The 20,623-nt window shown below is 37.5% G+C and overlaps 1 protein-coding gene across 1 annotated transcript in view; it reads right to left on the minus strand.

Annotated features, from left to right (window-relative positions):
• Positions 1–2,993: 2,993 nt before the first annotated feature.
• The window catches only part of nomo (nodal modulator), a 21,872-nt gene continuing 4,242 nt past the window's right edge, over positions 2,994–20,623 (minus strand). The window contains 47 exon segments of the mRNA XM_055158451.1: positions 2,994–4,318; positions 4,426–4,518; positions 4,598–4,717; positions 4,794–4,895; positions 4,974–5,084; positions 5,552–5,635; positions 5,758–5,899; positions 5,963–6,090; positions 6,192–6,305; positions 6,798–6,924; positions 7,132–7,291; positions 7,553–7,635; positions 7,713–7,934; positions 8,299–8,394; positions 8,477–8,540; positions 8,734–8,821; positions 9,206–9,342; positions 9,553–9,604; positions 9,606–9,685; positions 9,800–9,941; positions 10,027–10,201; positions 10,294–10,444; positions 10,574–10,679; positions 10,765–10,854; positions 10,939–11,076; positions 11,593–11,745; positions 12,360–12,432; positions 12,510–12,616; positions 12,699–12,799; positions 12,898–12,943; positions 13,026–13,115; positions 13,658–13,960; positions 14,868–15,047; positions 15,123–15,201; positions 15,272–15,427; positions 15,524–15,654; positions 15,771–15,954; positions 16,033–16,130; positions 16,231–16,345; positions 16,422–16,567; positions 16,641–16,823; positions 16,905–17,052; positions 17,129–17,274; positions 17,340–17,425; positions 17,497–17,652; positions 17,738–17,886; positions 17,961–18,219. Of these exon segments, the coding sequence (XP_055014426.1) occupies positions 4,187–4,318; positions 4,426–4,518; positions 4,598–4,717; positions 4,794–4,895; positions 4,974–5,084; positions 5,552–5,635; positions 5,758–5,899; positions 5,963–6,090; positions 6,192–6,305; positions 6,798–6,924; positions 7,132–7,291; positions 7,553–7,635; positions 7,713–7,934; positions 8,299–8,394; positions 8,477–8,540; positions 8,734–8,821; positions 9,206–9,342; positions 9,553–9,604; positions 9,606–9,685; positions 9,800–9,941; positions 10,027–10,201; positions 10,294–10,444; positions 10,574–10,679; positions 10,765–10,854; positions 10,939–11,076; positions 11,593–11,745; positions 12,360–12,432; positions 12,510–12,616; positions 12,699–12,799; positions 12,898–12,943; positions 13,026–13,115; positions 13,658–13,960; positions 14,868–15,047; positions 15,123–15,201; positions 15,272–15,427; positions 15,524–15,654; positions 15,771–15,954; positions 16,033–16,130; positions 16,231–16,345; positions 16,422–16,567; positions 16,641–16,823; positions 16,905–17,052; positions 17,129–17,274; positions 17,340–17,425; positions 17,497–17,652; positions 17,738–17,886; positions 17,961–18,219 (6,026 nt within the window). The 3' untranslated portion in view covers positions 2,994–4,186.

Raw genomic sequence — 20,623 nt, forward strand, 5'->3', positions numbered from 1 at the left:
ATGTAGCTCACTGTGTGGGAACTTGTAAAGGGCAGTATTCTCTCAGTCTGAGGCGTTATTATTAATTATCTGGAAATATTGCTATGTCACAGGATTAATTTTACTTTTTTTATTACATTTTTTTATTTATTTTTTTTTACTTTTTGATGAAATAATAATCAATACTTAAAATTTTGGTTCATTTACTTAATCCCATCACTGGCCCGGGTGATACAGCCACAAGAGTGACCCCACCAGTCCAGAAATGCTTTGAGAACACGGGACAGGCAGTAGCCTGACCAGTGTGCTCATAGAGATTTCTTACAGTCAGAGGATTAGAAGACAGAGTTGGTGTGGGGCTCAACCTTGCACCTCTGGGAGCTAAGTACAGGAGCTCACAGTGCAGTGGAAGTGTCCTTAGTGTCCGAGACAAATCTGAGCAGAAAGAGCTTTGACCGACACTGTAGCCCAGAGAGAGGAGCAAGGACAAGGAAATAATGGTGGATTTTACAAGGCACTTACCAGTAAAAGGCACTTTGCACTGAGGAATGATAAAGAGGGGCAGCATGATAAGCAGCTAGTTTGAACTTCTTAATGGTAAATATTTATTACAGTAAATGCATTTTCCAACTATTATGTATTAAACTATAACATACATAGATTTTACATTTTGTTCATTGTAAACAGCAGTGTTGATCTAAAATGGCTTGCTAATAGAAACAGGTCCACTGACTGATACAGCCCACCCTGTCACAATAGTATTTCACACAATGATTTCACTGTAGCAAGCAGCAGATTTTTGAACCCTACAAATGTGACCCAGGATTTTATTTTTTATTAACTGAATGGACACCCTTAAAAAGGAGAGGATGCCTCTGAAGAGGCTATTCAGAATAAATAAATATAATTAATAATACATTAAATAAATAAATAAATACAGTATGAGTAAGTACAGATCAGTGGGCGGAGTTAGGGGGCTAAGTGAACAGAGCTAATAATGAGGGAATACAGTTAAGGTAAATAAAGTTTTACATAATATTTCCCCTTTAAGATCAGAGTCTATCACTACATCGTGTTATAGACTTACAAACAGCCAGAGCAGTATCACTTTAACCAGATCACCAACACATGCAAACTAAGCCTTGTAATTCCCTGCCCTTAGAACTGAACCCATAACTTACTTGTTGATAGAAATTCAAACTAACCAAGGTCTATCTTTTTCTAAGTCCTTTACCATTCATTTTGTGCCACCTGAGATTGTGGGCCAAAATGACACCCTACCTTCTGGTCATGGCCTTAAACTAAACCATATTATGAACTTGAATGTCCGATTCAATAAGCCTTGTGGATATATAAATTGCCTACAACTGTATAAATTCCAAAACCTGTCCGACCTTCTATGCTCTCTGTGATTACATTTAGAGCAGGAGCCTCAGCCCTCGCCACACTGAGTCAACTGTAAGTAGGTTTGGGGTTTCATAAAAGGGTGACTTGACACACCTCTTGGCCTGATAGAAAGTGGCACTCTGAGTCCGTCTGGGTCTATCTCCATACACAGCCACTGGAGCGCCCACAAAAGCTGCAGTAGATATTATTACACATCATCTTCACCACTGCTGCCCATCTTGTCATCATTCCCTATGAATATTTAATTCCTCTTTCCTCCGCTCCAGCCTTCTCATCAAGCCACTGGTATTAATGTGGCACAGAAGGTCCCCCGCCTCACCCTCCCTCTGTGCGATGATGACTGCTGTCCCGGCCAATGCATTACGACTGCTGGGGGTGACTCAGGCTGGCCGGCACGCCACTACAGTGTGGGGTGACATGAAGAGAGGAGGGTTATGTTAGGTAAAACACATACAGAAAGCTATAAGAATTTAAAAAAAAAAAAGAAAGAAAAAAAAATAATTAATAAAAGCTTTACCTAACCTAGCCATGTTTGTATGTAAGACATGACATTTTTTTTTTTTTTTACTTTTTTTTCACATGTGGGGGCTTGGATGGTGAAAGGAGAGTGTGAGGAGGATCTGGAAGCTGGATGGGAAGAAAATGTTGCTTTTTTAACATGTAAAACTTTTTTTTTTCTGATTAAATACGGTTCTGTTGGATTGATCTTTGACGATTTAACTTTTTGTACCATTCCCAACCCCTCAAGAAGAATGTCTGCAGTTATGTTTCAACAAGTTAAACCAAAAAATACAATTTATCACAGCACCCCCCTGTGCCTTCTTCCAAATCTGTTTCTCCCATACATTTAACAATAATCATAGTCTTGTCTATTAGTAGGCAACATTGCCCTTGGAGTGTCAATCTCTATCTCATAGATAATTTTCTGCATTTATTCAGGAACAGAACAAAATACATTGCAAGAGCTTTGCAAGAGCTTCAGTTGACCTGTATGATACATGAATATACACTTTGCTCACAACCCAGTGTTAAAGGATTTTATGCAATTATGCATACATTCATGCATTCTAAATCTGTGGTTTCCCTTACCACATATTAACAGCATGTGAAAGCTGTCAGACCCAGCTATCACATTAGATGTATTACTGGTGTTTCAGCAAAAATAATCATGTCGTTACATGATAATGATCCCTATAGGGAGGCCAGTTATAGCAGAAAATCTCAAATTTCACAAAGAAGGCGAGAAAAAGTATGTGAGTCTAACTTACATATGAAATGTACATGTATAGAGTAGTAAGAAACCAAAAAGCGCTGATCCAAATGTTTTTTTTTCCCTCACTGTGTCATACAGGCACTACAATTTTAGTCACTCAAAAAGACACACACAATGGTTGCATTACATCAGATGTTAGATTAGTGATGTGGGTATTTTTTCTGTAAGTAATTATCACATGTTTACCAGTAAGAATGAAAATTATGATATAACTGTATTTTGTATGCATCGTTAATTGTATATTGTTGCTTCTAAACAACATTGCATCTATGTAGGCATTTATCCCAAACGTTGCACTGCCCCCTACAGGCAAATCCATTAAAGACAATAGGACTTCCTTCAACGTTTTATTCAACATCTAAAAAATGAAAATATTTTGACTAAAATGCAAAGACCTCTCACCCCTACCCAACCCGGATCAAATGGGGATCATCTTAGTCAATAACTATAGTCTCAGACAATAATCAGTGTCCGTCTCATTTCACTTTGAAAGTCTTCCACAAATGAAAACACATGAATTTAATACAAAAAGTAATTGGGGTCCATTCATTTCACAGTGCCACATTCAGGGAAAAAAACTATTAAATCAATTATTTCTGCTTTGTCACTTAGACAAAACTAATCATTCTCCAATAAAACAGCTCAAGACACATAGTCAAAAATCCACTATACAAACAAGACAGTATCCAAAAATTTGCACAAAATGAATTAGAAAATTAATAAATTATTAGTATGTCCTATCTGTACAGTACTATGCAGAATCAAAAAATCTAATGTTAATGCAAATTGAAAGCTTTGTAATAAATTATCTTTGTTAATATTAGTTACTGAACGGTATATTTGCAAATTATCAGGAACAATAAGTATAACCCCTTCAGATCTAAAAGCCTTTGCACACTATTAGTATATATGTATCTTCTACCCCCAGTAAATCAAAATCTTAACTCACACAGTAATCAGCCACCATGCATTCATCCATCTTTCCTGAGCTAAATGGAGATGAAAAGCCAACCTTTTGTGTCACCCCATAACAGCTTATATCGAAAAAGTGGAGTGGATTACAGTAACAATTGGCTATTTTTTACAGACATGAGCCTGAAGGTGGCTGATCTTTTTAGGCTGGCCATGAATTCATCAATTCAATGAAGTTTTAAATGATTTTAGTGCCCTGAATATGAAATGGTGACCTGCTAACAGGTGACATCTAAACAATGTTATAAGACTAGTAAAGAATCAACAAGTGCTTCCATGGATGTTTTTGACTTTAAAAATATGTCTCATAATGGCTCAAGTATCAGCAACAGTCTTTTAACAAAAATTAACACAAAGGTTTGGCTGATGAGGGTGTGGTAAAAATGTTCAAAGCTTCATCAGAAAGAAAACAGACTTTCAACTCAAGAAAACCCATTGCCACCTCTGCAGCTTTGGCCTGGTTAGTTCATTATCACCCATTAACAACTACTGGTTAATCTGTGATAGTGAAATCAATAACTCTAGAGATGTGTACTGAGGTTTCCATGGTTGTAATCAAGTGCGCCTAGATTTTGGTCTTTTTGCTTGTCGTTTGGCTTCGTCCATTGTGGCGCTGTCTACACTGGTCTGGGCCATGCTCCTCACTCCCTGAATGCGGCTCACCAACTGCAGCAGGAGTGGGATGACCTGAGGGAGGTAAGTTATTGAATGCATATATTTAGTGATTATTTTTCTCTTTTTGACAATGTATGAACAACATAATCGATTACTGAGAAATGCTGAATAACAAGTACCCTTTCATGATTATATGCTGCTAACAGAAGTAGCAGAGTCAGGGGTAGAGCAATGTAGGAGCCTTGGGCGACGTCTTGGTCAGGCACTTTACGCTGTAACAGAATAAATACATCAAGAACACTAGATTTCCTAATATTAGTTTTGGTATAATTTTCAATGTAAAAAGCTTACAGTAGGATTGAAGGTGAGGGTGACGTGCTTGTGGTACCCAGTAGAGGTGAAAGACACCTGGGGCAGTGTAAAGTCGTACTGGGAGCGTGACAGTGTGGAGTACAACATCAGCACATAGTTCTGCAGGCAAAAGAACACAGAGGTGTGAACAGAGTCAACACAACACACTAAAAATACAGCTCCAGCAGAAGTATACCTCTCCATCTCTGTCCAGGGGAGGGAAATGGAAGAAGAGAGACTGTCCCAAAGAGACACTGTTGATTGGATTGTCCAGGTTGTCGCTCTTATACAGTTTTACCTTGATATAAAATTAACAGGTTACATTTTAAGAACAATAAAACACTAATGACTGAGCTAAAAACTAAATTAGTTTTACCGAAAGTGTGGGGAGATGTTCAGGAGACGTGATTATATTTCCACTGAGGTCAAACTGATTGATTTGTCTGAAGGCAATAATGTTGACCCCTTCAATGTCATGGCTGCCAACCTTAGTGGAAAACAGAGTTTTTAAAGTTAATAGGAAACAAGGCTCCAGGTCACAAAGTGTGATAATAACAGGGAATTAAGTGGAATTAAGGCATTTTTTCAGTTGCACTGAAAAGATTAGGGGCCTGCACTTTTTCGACGAGGCAAATTATGAAGTGAGAGGTTAAACCTTGCAACGGGATTATCTGTGCTTTGTTCTGTGTATGAAAGGAAACTCATGTGATAAGGCTGTTGATAAGTCATAATCACAGGGTTCACACAGTCACTATAACAATTCAATTACAAAGCTCCCCATGCCTCTCTGAGGGATTTAACCACTCTGCCACAGCAGAGCATTTTACAAAGAACAACCTCTACAAATACAAGGACAATGAATGTTTCATTTGAAGTCTATGGTGTTCATTTGTGCGCTGTGAAGAGAGAAATTACCCTTGTTTTTTAGCAAAAGAAACTTTTAATATCGTTTACCTCGATTGCTCTGTGCTGAGGCAGCGCTCTCTCAATGTGGTCATTGCCTTCTGCTCTTAACTGGATGAGATACTTGCAGCCCGGCTAAGGACGAACGAGACAGTTTAGGTTAATTTAGCCCAACACCTCCATCCTTACATCCATTATAGATTATGAATAAAACAAAATAACTCTTTTTGGTCATATAAAGTTATTATGCTTCTCACCAGCAGTCCACGGAGTCTGAAGCGCCCCTCTTCATCAGTGACCGTGTCTTCACTGTAGAGGCTGCAGTCGCCCTGTCCCACAGCCTCCACTGCCACATCTCTCTCTGCATCTCCACTCAAAGACTGCACAGCTCCATAACAGCTGGACACATAACAGTATTGTAGTTAAATAGATCCAAAGGTAATTAATTAATAAGTAATTTACCTGTAAGCAGTCTTAATGCCAATGATATTGATGCTTAGGCTTTGACCTTCTTCTACTGTGATCATCTGAGAAGCTGGCTCAAATCGAAACTCCTTCATCATGGGTTTGAAGTAGTACTGACCAGGACTCTATTGACAAGAACAAGACACTGGGTAAAACCAAAATGAGAACAAAAACTCAAAATAGATTAATGTATTTTTAGGTAAGCAGGGAGGTCACTTGGCCCTACCAGGTTATTAAAGGTTAGGAGACCGGTGTCCTGGGTCAATAGATTTGACCGAAACTGTCCTCCACTCAGAGACAGCAGGACGCCAGATAAAGGCAAACCATCTTCTGACTGGATCTAGAAGAAGTAGAAAGTAGAAATAGAAAATATCAAAGGATACAATCAAACAATAAGTCTTCAGTCAACAAACATTTAAAAAGGCATCAGTCTAAAGTGCAAGGAACAAACAAAGGCTCACAAAGTGCTTTCCTCATATCAACATGTCAAAAGGAAAACTAACATTAAAATTAGTGGTGTCAAGATGTAATGAGGGCTGAGGATGATTACCAACCCTTTTAACAAAGAAACAACAAAGAAACTCTAAACAGCACATGACAAAAATAAAATGGGCTATTTTTCATTAGAGTTGCACTGTAATTCATGTTTGTAAAATAATAAAGAAAGTGCCATCAAGAGCTTTTATTGTGTCAAGTCACATTAATTCAACGAAAAAGAGCAGTGTAAACAAAGGATGATAACAGAGAGGAAATTAAAGCATAATTTATATAAAGAAATGTTATGCGATGATTAAAATTATGTGAAGTGCATTGGATTAGAAAGTATATTTACCTTAAAGGTGACTCCTGCTAGAGCAAATGCCTTAAAGTCTCCCTGGGTTCCCTCCACAGGACTCAGGACAAAACCCTCTTTACTGGCGGTGATGTCATACTCACGGTCACTGTGCAGTGGGCCCACACTGGAACAAGACATTTATGATTTAAGTAGAACGTACAATATACTGAAAAAGTTTATCATTGACTTTTTGGAAAGCTGTATGGATATAGTAAAATCAAAAGTCCATGATAGCAAGTTTTTAGTACAAAGATAGTGAGTAACAGTGGAGCGGTTCTAAATGTTATTTGGAAAAGACTGCACTACTACAGTCTACTTTTTTAACACAAACCTGTACGCTCCATTTTCATTGGTAGCCACGGTGATGAGTGGCACGGTGGCTCCTCTTTCTGTGATTGAAATCTCAACCCCCTGCAATTCAGGTGACACTTTGCCTTCCAAGAAAAGCCCTGCCCGACCCGAGATATCCACCAAACGGCCAGGGCATGACTCTGGACAAACAACAGGTCAAAGAGACACAAGGGTTGAGAACAGTTATGTAGAAAACAATAAAAGGTATACAATTTAAGTGTGGTTTAGACTGACTGTGTAAGCTTAGAACATGTCAATATTCCACTTAAATTTACTATAAAAAATAATTTGTAAGTTCTTAATCTTAAGAAATACATATATATCCATCCATACATATATCCATGATTGGAAGCAAGTGTTTCCATAGGATTACACACTGTACACACACGAGTCTAATTTACCTCCAGTTATAGTGGCCTCTACCTCTGGGGGGTAGAAGAGCAGCTCCTTTGAAGATGGAGTCACTGTAATTTTCTCTCCAGCCCTTTAGGGCAACAAAGAGATATGTTTTAGTTAGCAAATTTTCTTTATATAGTTTCAAATAGGGGGTTGGGAACCAACCTTGCCCAATAAGAGAACTCATAATGGAATGGACCGGTTAGTTCATCTGCTTTCTCCTGTATGGGGGGGCTGTCATCTTTAGCCCCTCCCTCCTCCTCGGCTGCTCGGCGCTCCCGCTCCTGACGACGCAGCTGGATCTCCTGCAGCTGTTGCTCTTGTCTCTGCTCCTCCAAACTGCGCAGAGGTCCCAACACAAGAGCTGGCTCACTCTCTATAGATGACCTGACAAATAAAAGAGACATTTACAAGCTGTATAAAAACATTTCAGTAAAGTAAGAAAACAATACAGAGAAGGCATTTCAGTATAAAACGTAAACCACATTATGACCACAGATAGTTAAAAAAGAGACCCATCTAAGGATTCAGATATCAATCTAACTACCTTAGATAAGCATTATGTTTAAACAAAAGCATTTGAAAATTGAAAACTGTTCAAAGGCAGGCAGGTGGTGCTATAAGGCAGATAGTCATAAGTTTTTGATACTTGTTATTCAAGCAGTTATTAAATTTGGATAATTACACACTTCTTAAAAAAAAAAAATGCCCATAGTGAAGTGGGTAATGGCGTTTTTGTGTGTGATCGTACTTGATTGTCACAGTGACATCCATGAGTTTGTCCGTTGTAATGAGTCCAGTCATGTGATGGCGCACAGCTGTCAGTGTCAGAATGCTGGGTGCTGAGCTGTAGGAAGCAGAGAAAAAACCCATTTGAAACTGGCGAGAGATATAGATTTTTAATGCACTAAGCATTTACTCCCACTTACGTATCATATGTGTAGAAGTCCTGCTCAAACTGGTGGCATGAGCGAGGGGTGACTTTGTAAACACCTGGACAAGCCATTTTTAGTTGATTAATTACTTTGCTCCAGTTTTATATTTAGGTAAGCCTGACACAGACCTTTTGGCTCTAGAGCTGTTCTCTAACTATGCACATGGGAACCGTATACTTGCATTATCCCTTTTTTTGTATGCAAATTCTCTCTATGTTCAGCTAATGAGAGGTCAGGGAAATGAACCTTACCAGGCTTGGACAGGCAGAAACGGTTGACTCCTTTAGAGAGGTTATACACGCCCACATTCTCAGGTTTAGTTCCATCTTGGAAGAACTCCTGAAAGTTACATTTCAAATAATTATAAAAATACACATTAGGATGCAGTACTACTCAAATGCTATTTTGATTGGACTGTCATTCTCTGATTTTCTTTTTAATGCAGAGTGAGTGACAGGCGGATTTAACCAATCATAGGGAAGTGTGAACGCTCAGAAGCAACACATGGACTTTGCTACCTTTTAATGGAAAATAAAAAAGATAGTTACAGCATGAAAGGTAATACATTTTCTTTTGGCATAAAGCCCACCCCTAATTTATTTTTAGGTATCTGTATCACATAAATATATGCCAACCTTCATTCTAAACAGTAATCAAAATACTAGAGAAAGATGTGCATAAAAAAACATTTAATGTACAACTTCGTAATTCTCTAATACTGACCAGGGTAATGGCATGTGAGAGAGAGCAGCGCAAGATGTAACCGATCTGTCTGAACTCCACTCCAAGAACATCTGAGTCCAAAACCTCCACCTCCATAGACTTGTGCTTCCAACACCACTCCTCATGAGCAATCCCCACTGAATGAGAACAGCAACATAATTGTAAAATATCTCAAAGTGTTGTGTGAAACTCTGAAACATCTTGGAAGGCAAACTCAACAAACAGACTGTGTGAATTGAACTGTTTAGCGAGATTGTAGCACTAACAGCAGGCATTGAAACGCTGGCTAAACAATGTGCATTTCCTCCAACTCATTACAGTAAAAATCTATTCACGCTTTTGGTTACCTTTATATTTTCCAGGCAGGACGTTGTCAAAGGAGAAGCTAAGAACTTTCATTGCTCCCTGAAAGAGCTACACTCCTTCTCTCCCCCTGACGGCTTACAGGTTGAAGGGTTACCGCAAGATCATCACAGGAAGCTGAAGGACAAGTAAAAATTTTAATTAAGCATTTTTGGTGCTGAAGTGCTAACATCAAACAGCAGTTTATAAAATACAATTTGCTGTCTATTGTACAGCCACTATTCATGTTACCTAAGCAGTAGACCTTTCCAGAGACAGAGGCCATGAATTGTGTGAACAGCAAGTCTGTGAGGGGCCGGTCAACCAGGGAGACTGCCAGGGCCTGAGGCTGCAGAGCAAGGCCAGCTTTCACCTCTGCCTCAGGGAGTGACACCTAAGTCCACAATGGAAATATTAATTATGTAAATCTGATGTTACACAGTGTAGTTTAAATAGTTCTAAAGCAGGTCTGCTCCTACATGAACAATGTAATCTCCTGGTTTGGCCTGAAAGCAGAAGCCCCCCAGAGGATCAGTGTCAACGGTGCGGCTGCTCCTGTCTTGACCTTGCTGTGTCAGAGTGACCTTATAGCGACCTTGTTGCTTCATGCCCTCCGGGAGGCGACTGACTGAAATTTGACCACACACGCTAAATCTGGTGAGAAAAAAGATGTGTATGAACAAAATGTACACTGTATGTATGTAGTTATTAAATCGTGGCATGTTAACATAATTGAAAGTGTTTACCCTGCAGTGATGATGTCAGGAAGCTGAGGTGTGTTCGGAGCAATCTTGACTGTAATTGGCTCAAAGTACATGAGGTCCTTGTTAACACGAATAGTATAGGTACCAGCTGTCATATTCTCAAGTCGGAAAGAACCATCCTCCTTTGTTATGACTGAAAACCAACACAAACTTCAATAACATCATAACATCATGTCATGTCATGTCATTCAATAACATCACATCATGATGTTACTGAATTCATGAGTCATGAAAATGCAAATGTAGTTTAAGAAATAGTAACCTTTAATTTGGTTGTTGAGGGACACCGTAGCATCAGGTACACCCTCCCCAGCAACACTGTTTAAGACTCTCCCAGTCACAGAGAAGCCCATCACACGGAAGATTGGCTTTTCAACAGACAGAATACATTTAATAGGATTTTCAAAAGTCTGGTAGAAATAAAAGGTGCTAAATAAGCAGTTAAAATTTTACCTCTAGCTTCAAACTGTTATGCTCAACTTTGAAATTCAGTTTCGAAGGAGCTACATCAAATGTAATCCTTTCTCCTCTGTAGAAAGGTACCTTAAAACCACAACATACAGAATGCATAAAATTTGCATATAAGTCTAACAGAACAGGTGATAGACATCTTTTTGAGCAACAAACCACAGTGTAGTCTCCACTGGCCAGTGAAGGGAAAGTGAAAGTGCCATCTTCCTTAGACAAGGCACTGCACAGATAAACTAGTGAACTGTCCCAAGACTCTGCCCCAACCACTGGTGACGTGTTGCAACCACTGATATCCTGGAAGAAGAAGAAAAAAAAAATTTAATATAAATGTTGCAACATTAATACACTACTTGTCAAAAGATACAGATAACAAAATGTTTTCTATAACACCTTTAGTAGGCTAAGGACAAAAAAATATGTAATTGGTTAAGTGGTCAGATACACTGACCCACACGTTAGCGGTGCAATTCCATCTCCCATAGATGAACGCTCTTGTTGTATCATTGTGCCTGACACTCTACACTCACTCTACACTCTACATTCATAGACTAGTGTATGAATGTGTGTGTGACTGGGTGAGTGGTTTCTTGATGAGTGCCTTGAAGGTGATAAAGTATTATATAAAAATGTGATCATTTACTCTTTACCATGTTCTTTTCAGCATAGCAGTGCCTTGTCAAATGTTGACGTTTTAATCAATATTTGCCAATTTAGTTAATATGCCCATATAATATTGCTTGTGACCTTATCTTACAAGTTTATAAAACATTTTGAATGGAGTTGAATTCTGTTGCTAAAAATATAAAATACCTCTTTCTTGACAGTGGCTGAGTATAGCAGGAAGGTGACCTCTTTCATGGGCTCTCCATCACTGCGGACCTCCCCTGAGACGTCGTACCCTCCCACCACCAGAGGGCCAGAGGCTGGAGCATTGGCATTGGAAACATGCACTGATGTTGTACTCTGTAAAAAGCAGGAATAGGTTTAGCACCATAGGTAGAAAAAATGGCTTTGTCAGCCCACGTTTGATTACTGCGGGGGACCATTAGTTATAAAGCTGCTAAGTGACAGGGAGCGCTTTCTCTAAGCCAGGTAAGTAGATGATTGACTTTTAAGGAAAAGAGTAAAGGGGACCCAGAGATCTGTCATTTTCAATGTGATTTCAAAGTGATTTATGCAATAATTAGAGCCAATAAAGCTGAGAGTATAAAAGCAAAATTTTAGATTTTTTTTATTTTATTTGAGAACACAAAGCATTAATTTACTTAAACAGCACTGAAGTAATGAAGTACTGTAATATAAGATACATCCCTGACTTCTAAAATATTCATTTGCAATATTGTGGTAAGGTGAAAGGTAAACTACAAATTATTTTTTGCTTAGACAAATGCTGCCATTATTACCCTAATTGCCAAATGATTAAGATTTAAATTTTAAAAAAGTTTAATAAAAGTTATTTAATTATGTTGACCGTGCTGAAAATGGCCAAAGGATCATAGTCTATGCAGGTTAATACCAATAAAAAATTTGCTGCTACAATTAAACAAATGAACTAGCAAAATAGCAATAAAACACACCTGGTCAAGTGTCCATGAAGGGTGTGAGGCTGTGATGTCATAGCTTCCTGGAAGAACTTTGAAAAAGGTATATCTGTAAAGAAAAATAAATAATAAAACATGAGGAAATTGTTAAATTATTAACAGAATGAGTGAAGAGGGACTGCTTACTTTCCCCCAGGCTGTGTAACAACAGTCTGTATCTGGTCTCCTGTTCCTGTCCTAGACAGAGTGACCTCCACAGCTGCTGGACCGAGCAGATGACCTTTACTCAAAACCTAATCATATAAAATCAAATAGGAAAAAGGAGTACATTATAGGTTAATAGTCCTAACTTAATTAAGACATACAGAAACTTACTGTTCCAGACACAGAGAAACCTGTGAAAACAAAGTTGATGTCTTCCTCTTTGGTGCAGATGTCATTCACACCATCTATGTGAAGGTCCACATAAGTGGGCTCTGAAGAAAGGACAAAAAATAACAATTCAATAGGTAAATAGTATATCATTTGCAATACGTTGATTTAAGTAAGGGCAATTACAATGTTAGGGTCTTACCAAAGCTCCATCCAAGTGGAGGTTCAATCTTCAAAACAAAATCCCCCTGTATTGAAAAGAAAAACAATGGTTATTTATGGACAAGATTGAGAATCTGTGAAAAGAAAATTGTATTAATATAATTTTACCTTGTCATAGAGTGGGATCATGAAGTACCCATTGATTGGAGCACAGTCTGTTTGATACTTCAAGGACCCTTGTTTTGTATATAATTTAATCTGTGAATGAACAAAGCATTGTCATTTACACATTCTAAATAAAAACGTCTAATCAGACACAGGTCTCACAACCAGACAGATTACTTTACTCAGTTTTCGCTAAGTGGTCAGATGGTTAATCCTAGAGCTCCTGTGACGGAGGGATTAGTTTTGAGGGGTCTTCCATCCATTAATCTATTAGTCCAATTTTATGAGACACTTCACATTTTACTTCTTTAATCATCTAGCTCTTTGTAAAAAGTGGCATGTCTATTTTCATCCATTCTATCATTGCTGTGGCATCTTTTTGGACTCCAAGTCTGCAATACAGTATGGATGATGATGACTGAACATAAATGTGAATTAAGCAAATATGTGCATTATGTCAAAGGGCTATTATGAATACAAACGGCTATTATAAAAGACAATGTCTTTAAGACATGTGTTTGGTAAACTAAAACAAAAAAACATTTCCTTCTGTTGTTTTTTCATTCAAACTGTCTTTAGATTTTGGCAGGATATCAGAGCTAGCCGTTAGCTCTCCGGGACATTTGCACTCTCACCTCGATTAGGGAATAGTTGATCTCCACGTCGGACTTCACAAACCCCCCACAAGCAACCACAATGTCATCAGAAGATGCGGTTAAAAACTGAGAATATATAACGCCAATTAAGATCCAAAGTGACCCCATATCCGCGCGGATTGTAATTCTGAACATTTTGGATGACTGGTCTATAGACTGGCCTGAGCAGAGCGCCCGCACGCTGCTTCCGCCTGTCACAGCGGCCTGCAGCACAGCAACGCAGCGACCTCTACAGCTCTGGAAGAGGAGCGACACGATGTAGGCCAGAAGGATGGATCTATTCTATAGCCAAAAGATACAAAAGACGGACTCAAAACTGAATATACACAATTTATTTAGCTTAAAGAGTACCAAAGATGCCCCTGTTATATATATATATATATATATATATATATATATATATATATATATATATATATATATATATATATATATATATATATATATATATATATATATATACATATATATATATATATATATATATATATATATATATACATATATACATATATATAATATACATATATAATATATATATATATACATATATATATATATATATATACACACATATATATATTATACACACATATATATATATATATATATACACACATATATATATATACACATATACACATATATATATATATATATATATATATATATATATATATATATATATACATATATATATATATATATATATATATATATATATATATATATATATTATATATATATATATATATATATAAAAAACATTAAAAGAAAAAATATATCCCGACAGATCTGTACTTCAGTATTAAATAGCTCAAAAATACTAAAAAAACAAAAAACGATCGAACTGGTCTGGGAATATGATGTAACAGTTAAAAACATGAACATAATAAAAACAGAAGCATGCATAAACAGTAGTTGTACTGTTAATAAAGAAATGTGCACAAGTAGAGTAGTTTTTTGTCAGTAGTAATTAAAATCCTTCTCAGAAGGAAGATATGTCAGATACAATAAACAACCCTAAAAAAACATATTATACTTTTTTTGTTAAAAAAAAAAAATAAAAAAACAGAACAAAAAAAACTCAAATAATATATAATTTGCTATAGGTTTTGGATTGTCATCACAGTATTCTTGTCCCGACAATGCATAGTGGTAAACCTTTAGTGTTTCTCTTTCTTTACACGTGTGTGGAGGAGTTGGGAGGAGAATGTGCCAGGAAAAGTCCTTCACTAAAGTTATTAGCAAAGCTGGTGTGGTAGCTGGGGCTCCGGGTCACACGAGGCTGAGAGCTGGATCCTTTAACAGGTGAAGACTGCTGAGCCTGGCATAGTTTCTGTATCAAGAAGCGCTTGTCCCGTCCCTCCTGGAAACATGATTTTTATTTTTTATTTTTTAAGTTGTCAGACATACAGTTCACATTTACTTGTTTTTAACTTACCATTGCTAACTGGTCTCTCAGTTGAGTGATGACTCTCTTATATGCTCCAGCCAGTGCAATTACATAGAACATTGCCAAACTACAAGAACAACAGATATTAGGTAATAGTAGATGATGTTTAACTATTAACTCGCCATTGTAAAACATACCAAGTAAAGACAAAAAGACACACAGCGAAGGCCTCTGATGACATCGCATACAGGAGTGTTTGAGCTTCATTGGGCAGTTGGGATATTGTATGTGGAAGAACTTCCCAGGAGGTGTTGTAACTAACAAATGGTCCACATACTTTTGAACAGCTTATCCTGTAAAATAAAATTAGATTAACAATGTTCATACATACATCAAGAAAATAATTAATTTCTACTTTAATAATGAAATATGATTATTCAGTTACTTACTGTGCTACACTAACAATGACTGGCAGACAAGCCAAAGCAAGTCCTATTAGCAGAACTCCAAGGAAAAAGAAGTTGGAACTTGATGCTCTGAATGGACGCGTGGCCGGGCGGCAGTTGTTCATAAGTGACACCTTAGAAAAAAGTAGCAGAACATCTCATTTCCACACTTTAATACGGGCTAACAAGCATAATTTAGTTTAGTAAAAGTAACCTCCCAAATTATGTGACCTCTGGGAAATTAATTCACCTTTTTGATGTAGAAAATTAAGAAGTATTTTATGGTGCAGACAGCAGGTAGCAACGGGCAATAGAAGGTGCCGATCCAGCAGATTGTCTGACCATAAACGATTTCCAAAACATTTTGAGGGATTGCAAACTCCTGCTGTCCCACCCACTTAGCAAGCCCACAGTCACAGTGCTGCACTATAAGCCTAGAAAAGAATAACGAGGAAAGAAATTATGCTTTATGTTAGGATTGCATTTCTGTTAACCTGTTAGTGTAAACTTACTTTCGAGGAAATTCAACAAAGATGGTGACGGCAAAAATGATAATGAAGTCAAATATGGCAAGTTTGTACATCTCCTGGCCCACCCGTGTCTCCCAACACTAAAACAAAATAACCCAGATTCAGCAATAATGTTTTTGGTTCATACACACCCAAATGTAATTAGTTAATACAACTGAATCTAATGTATACACAATTTACAGGATAAAGCACATGGTTGTATCCACAACTGCAGGGCTCTTCTTCACATTTAGTGATCTGAGACCATAGAGAGAATAGCAACACTCCAATACTGGTCAGACGCATAAAGACACACCTGCAAACAAATATGATAACATGCCACAGGTAATCCATCAGTCATTAATCACTGTGGGATTAAATAATCGAAGTACCTCATGAGAGTGAAGCGAATCTCAAAGGCTGGAGAATAGTCCTCAAAGTTTATTATGACTGAGAATAGCAGTGGAGTGATACAGTTTGCCAGTGTGATGACAATTGAGGGAAGATATTCATATATGAGGGCCACAATGAAATTTTCCTGTTTTAAAGTAGAACAACATTAAACCAAAAAAAATGTACTTCAAATTATTCACAATGAAAAAACATGATACCTTTATATTATCCAACTGGGCTTCCTGAGAGAAAGTAGTGGCTAAATAAATGCTATAGAAGCAGGCTGCAAGTACTGCAATTACAAACAAGTTCAATATAAATCGTACAAGGTAAATTCGACATTTCTCTTTTTGGGTGCGGTCTGCAATTTTTTGCTTAATCCTCTCCTCCTCCAAGTCTGTCTGTAAATTAAAAACACAAAATGATTTCTGGCAATGCACACACTGGTACTTCAATTGCACATAACTATATTGTATACATACCCTAAGCTCATACAGGAGACTACTTCTCTTCAGCCGAGCAGCATTCTCGTTGGTGATGCAAAAATCCCATCCAGCAAATATTTTATTGCAAAAACTTTGAAACCGATCCTCATCTTGAACCAAGTTACGTTTAAACCCTGTAGCAGATCTTGAGGAAATAAGATAAATAGTAATTAGGAATATTTTCCAAATATCAAAAACTAATTTCTGTCATATATAATTACCTTTTGACTATCCAGATGAGGCTAAGAATTAGATAGGCTATTGTGACCAATAAATAGGCAAGTGGGACATTATAAGTGAAATTTGGAAAGTAGATTTTATCCACTTTATAAAAACCATAGAACAGGTAAGTCCGTTCCAAAAAGCCCTGTAAATGTAACAAAGTCATAACCTAGAACTTCTTGAAGTGAACAAAAAGATAGATGAACTTACACCTCCAGAGAGCAAATCTGTTATATGCTCATGAAAAATGACAAGGCCTCGGCGAGAACTGCTAGGATAGTCACTACATACATTACCTGTAAGAAGGTAACAGATATTCACTATAGTACAAAAACAAACTTTTAAACAGTATAAAGTAAGTCCTCACCGACATACTGGTTGTACGTTTTGTTTCCTGAAGTGTATGGGACAACGATGAGGGGCAGCATGACAAAGCTGAACATGAGCAAAAAAATGATGAAGTTGAGCAGGACCAGAAAACGTAAAAATGAAAAGTAGGACAAGATTCCAGTTCCAAACATCCCTAAAATGTGAAGCAATATGTTAAGTTAAGTTATACATATAAAAGACAACAACAGTGCATGTAGAAAGCTTCTCTGCTCTCTCACCCTCAATGGCGTGGATGTCCCCTCTCCAGAGCTTCAGAGAGCTTATCCATTCGTGTGTGTCCTCCTTCAGCCTCTTCAGGTACCTCCGAGTGCTCTCTCTCCACTGGCTCCAGCTGCTCAGCTGTCCAGCCTCCACCAGACGCTGAGTTCTACAGGCACAAACTCAGTGTGGATGTTGTGGTTTGGTTTTAGCAGCTCTGATTCCAAATGAGAAATACATTACTTTTCTCTGCGTTTCTCGTCCATGCTCTTGGGCAGCTCTCGAATAGCTCTTTGCTCAGTCCTCTGGTTGTCCTCATGTCTGTTGACAGTATTCACAGTCCATTTCCCACTGCCAGAGGAGCCCATCCGTCCCCGAGAGCTGCCTCTGCGCTTGGACCCACTGGACGATGACTTCCTGCGGTACAGTAGGGACTGGTAACTGGGGAGCTGGTCCAGCAGCGGGTTACTGGTGACCCTCCCACTGCGATCAGTGTAAAACACTGTTAATGGCAAAACAAAACATACATAAATAAAATAATAATGACCTTTAACCTCAAGGCATTGTTTAAAAAAGCATATTGTATTTAGGGGTGTCAAATTATCGCGTTAATTGCGATTAATTAATTAGAGTCATATTTAGCGCGTTATGTTTTTTAATCGCGTTAATCTCATTTTTAATCTCTAACTTTAGTGTTTCTGTATGTGAGTTTCTTTATTATAAAACCTGTTTTTATGTGTTGTTGGGACAACAACACACACACACACAAAACACATTTATAAATTTTTTTATTTCGGTAATTCCACTCATTGCCGGAAAGCCACACAAAACGCGCGCAGTAACAGCGTAAGTAAACGTCATGTTAACGTTGGCGGCGTCAGTCGCACAATGGACGAGGTCGAAGAGCCGGTAGAACAGAGGCAGCAGTGCACAGGTAAAAACACATTCGTGTCTTGGAAATTATTCTCCCGACGTGAAATATAAAAGAAAATAACAAATATAATATCGCCTGAAAACAACCTGCATAGGCTCATGATCTCTGCACTACTGTCCTATAGTGACCTGCCACATGAGGGGACACGCACACAAACACACACAAACACACACACACACACACAAACACACACCTTCATCATCGTCATTACCCTGAGAACGCGCGGACCACGTTTCCTTCCGTAGACACTGCGCGGACATCACTGTCCTCCCGTGAGTCGCGTGTGGATCGTGTTTTCTCGCGTACGCTGCGTAAACCGCGCTTCCTCCTGTGCGCCTCTAAACCAGAACTAACACCAAGACTAAAACCAGGTCTAAACCAGGTCTAAACCAGGACTAAACCAGGACTAAAACCAGGACTAAAACCAGGTCTAAACCAGGTCTAAACCAGGTCTAAACCAGGTCTAAACCAGAACTAAAACCAGAACTAAAGCCAGAACTAAAACCAGGACTAAACCAGGACTAACACCAGGACTAACACCAGGACTAACACCAGGATAACCAGATTAATCCATTCCAGGACTAAACTAGGACTAAAGTAGGTCTAAACCAGGTCTAAACCAGGACTAAAACCAGTGATCTCATATATATTTCTCTATCAATAATATTTTTAATATGGTTAAGGAAAGACTGGACTTTTTATTGTCTTTAAGTAGACAAAAGTTATTATGTTCAGATTTCCTCATCTTTGCTACTTTACAACAAACAGTTTCTTATTCATGGAGACTTGGGCTCAACAGCCAATTTGGAGAGATTTGTTAAACAATAAATGACTTTATAAAGTCACTTTTTTAAATCTATATTAGTCTTTTGATCTGCCACAATAATGTAATAATGAATTCAAATGAAAATACCTCAAATTGAAGGCTTTTCTCAGCAATTTTTAGGTGAGATTAAAATGAGATTAATTAGATTAATTAATTACAGATCATAATTAATTAATCTCTCAATTTTTTTTATCGCATGACAGCACTAATTGTATTATGTCTTGGTAATTTTATTGTTGTATATTTTTATTGTGGGGTTAATCTTTAGTGTTTGAATAAACTATAAATGCAAATAACCTCCTATAACCTCCCATGAACTCTCACGCTCCCAATGAAGAGTATAGAGCTGGTCCAGTGACCCGTGGCTGGGACAAAAACCATACTGCTCCTCCTGAATTCAAGGTTCGACTATCAGTCGGATTCTCCTCTCCTGTACCCTGGAATAGACCGTAATGGGGAGACTGAGGAGTGTGATTCCCCTGTAGCTGGAACACACCCTTCTTTTTGTTCATTATTTTATTTAACTTTTTTACTTCATTTCAGACACTTCTGCTCTACATTTTGGTATAAACTATTCTGATAATTAAAAAAAAAAAAAATTAACTCTTTAAATGCCATTTCTTATAAAAAAGACCACATTTTGTGTTGGTAAAAATTATACTGATTATTGATATTTTTATGATACTTTTCCGATATTATAAAGCAGGACATTTTGTGGTGTTTTCTTGCAGTCTGGTAAAGGTTAATAATTGGCACCAACATTAGTTTGTATGCATTGATAGATTTATTGTAGTGTCATGTTTGTACCATTAAGCGCATACAATATATGTATTTCCAAATTCGATGCACATTTTCTTTGTTCATTATTATATTCATCTTTCTTTGGGCTCATTTTTTTCAGCTACTTCTGCTCTAAATATTGATACAAAATATTATGATTATTTTTTATTATTGTTATTTTTTTAACCCTTTAAATGGCTTTTTTGTTTTGAATGAACCCTGATTTTGGTTGGAAATTCCACAAATTATGATTTTTTTCTGAAATGTGAAATGCATAGCAGATTATTTTGAGCCCTTTTATTGCAGCTTGGGGCCAGTCAATAATTGGCATAAATACATTTTTGTGTAATATCAAATACTCACATT

The sequence above is a fragment of the Boleophthalmus pectinirostris genome, unplaced genomic scaffold (genome assembly GCF_026225935.1).
Source record: "Boleophthalmus pectinirostris isolate CB_2022bp ecotype Guang Dong unplaced genomic scaffold, ASM2622593v1 HiC_scaffold_22, whole genome shotgun sequence".
Taxonomy (NCBI): Eukaryota; Metazoa; Chordata; class Actinopteri; order Gobiiformes; family Gobiidae; genus Boleophthalmus; species Boleophthalmus pectinirostris.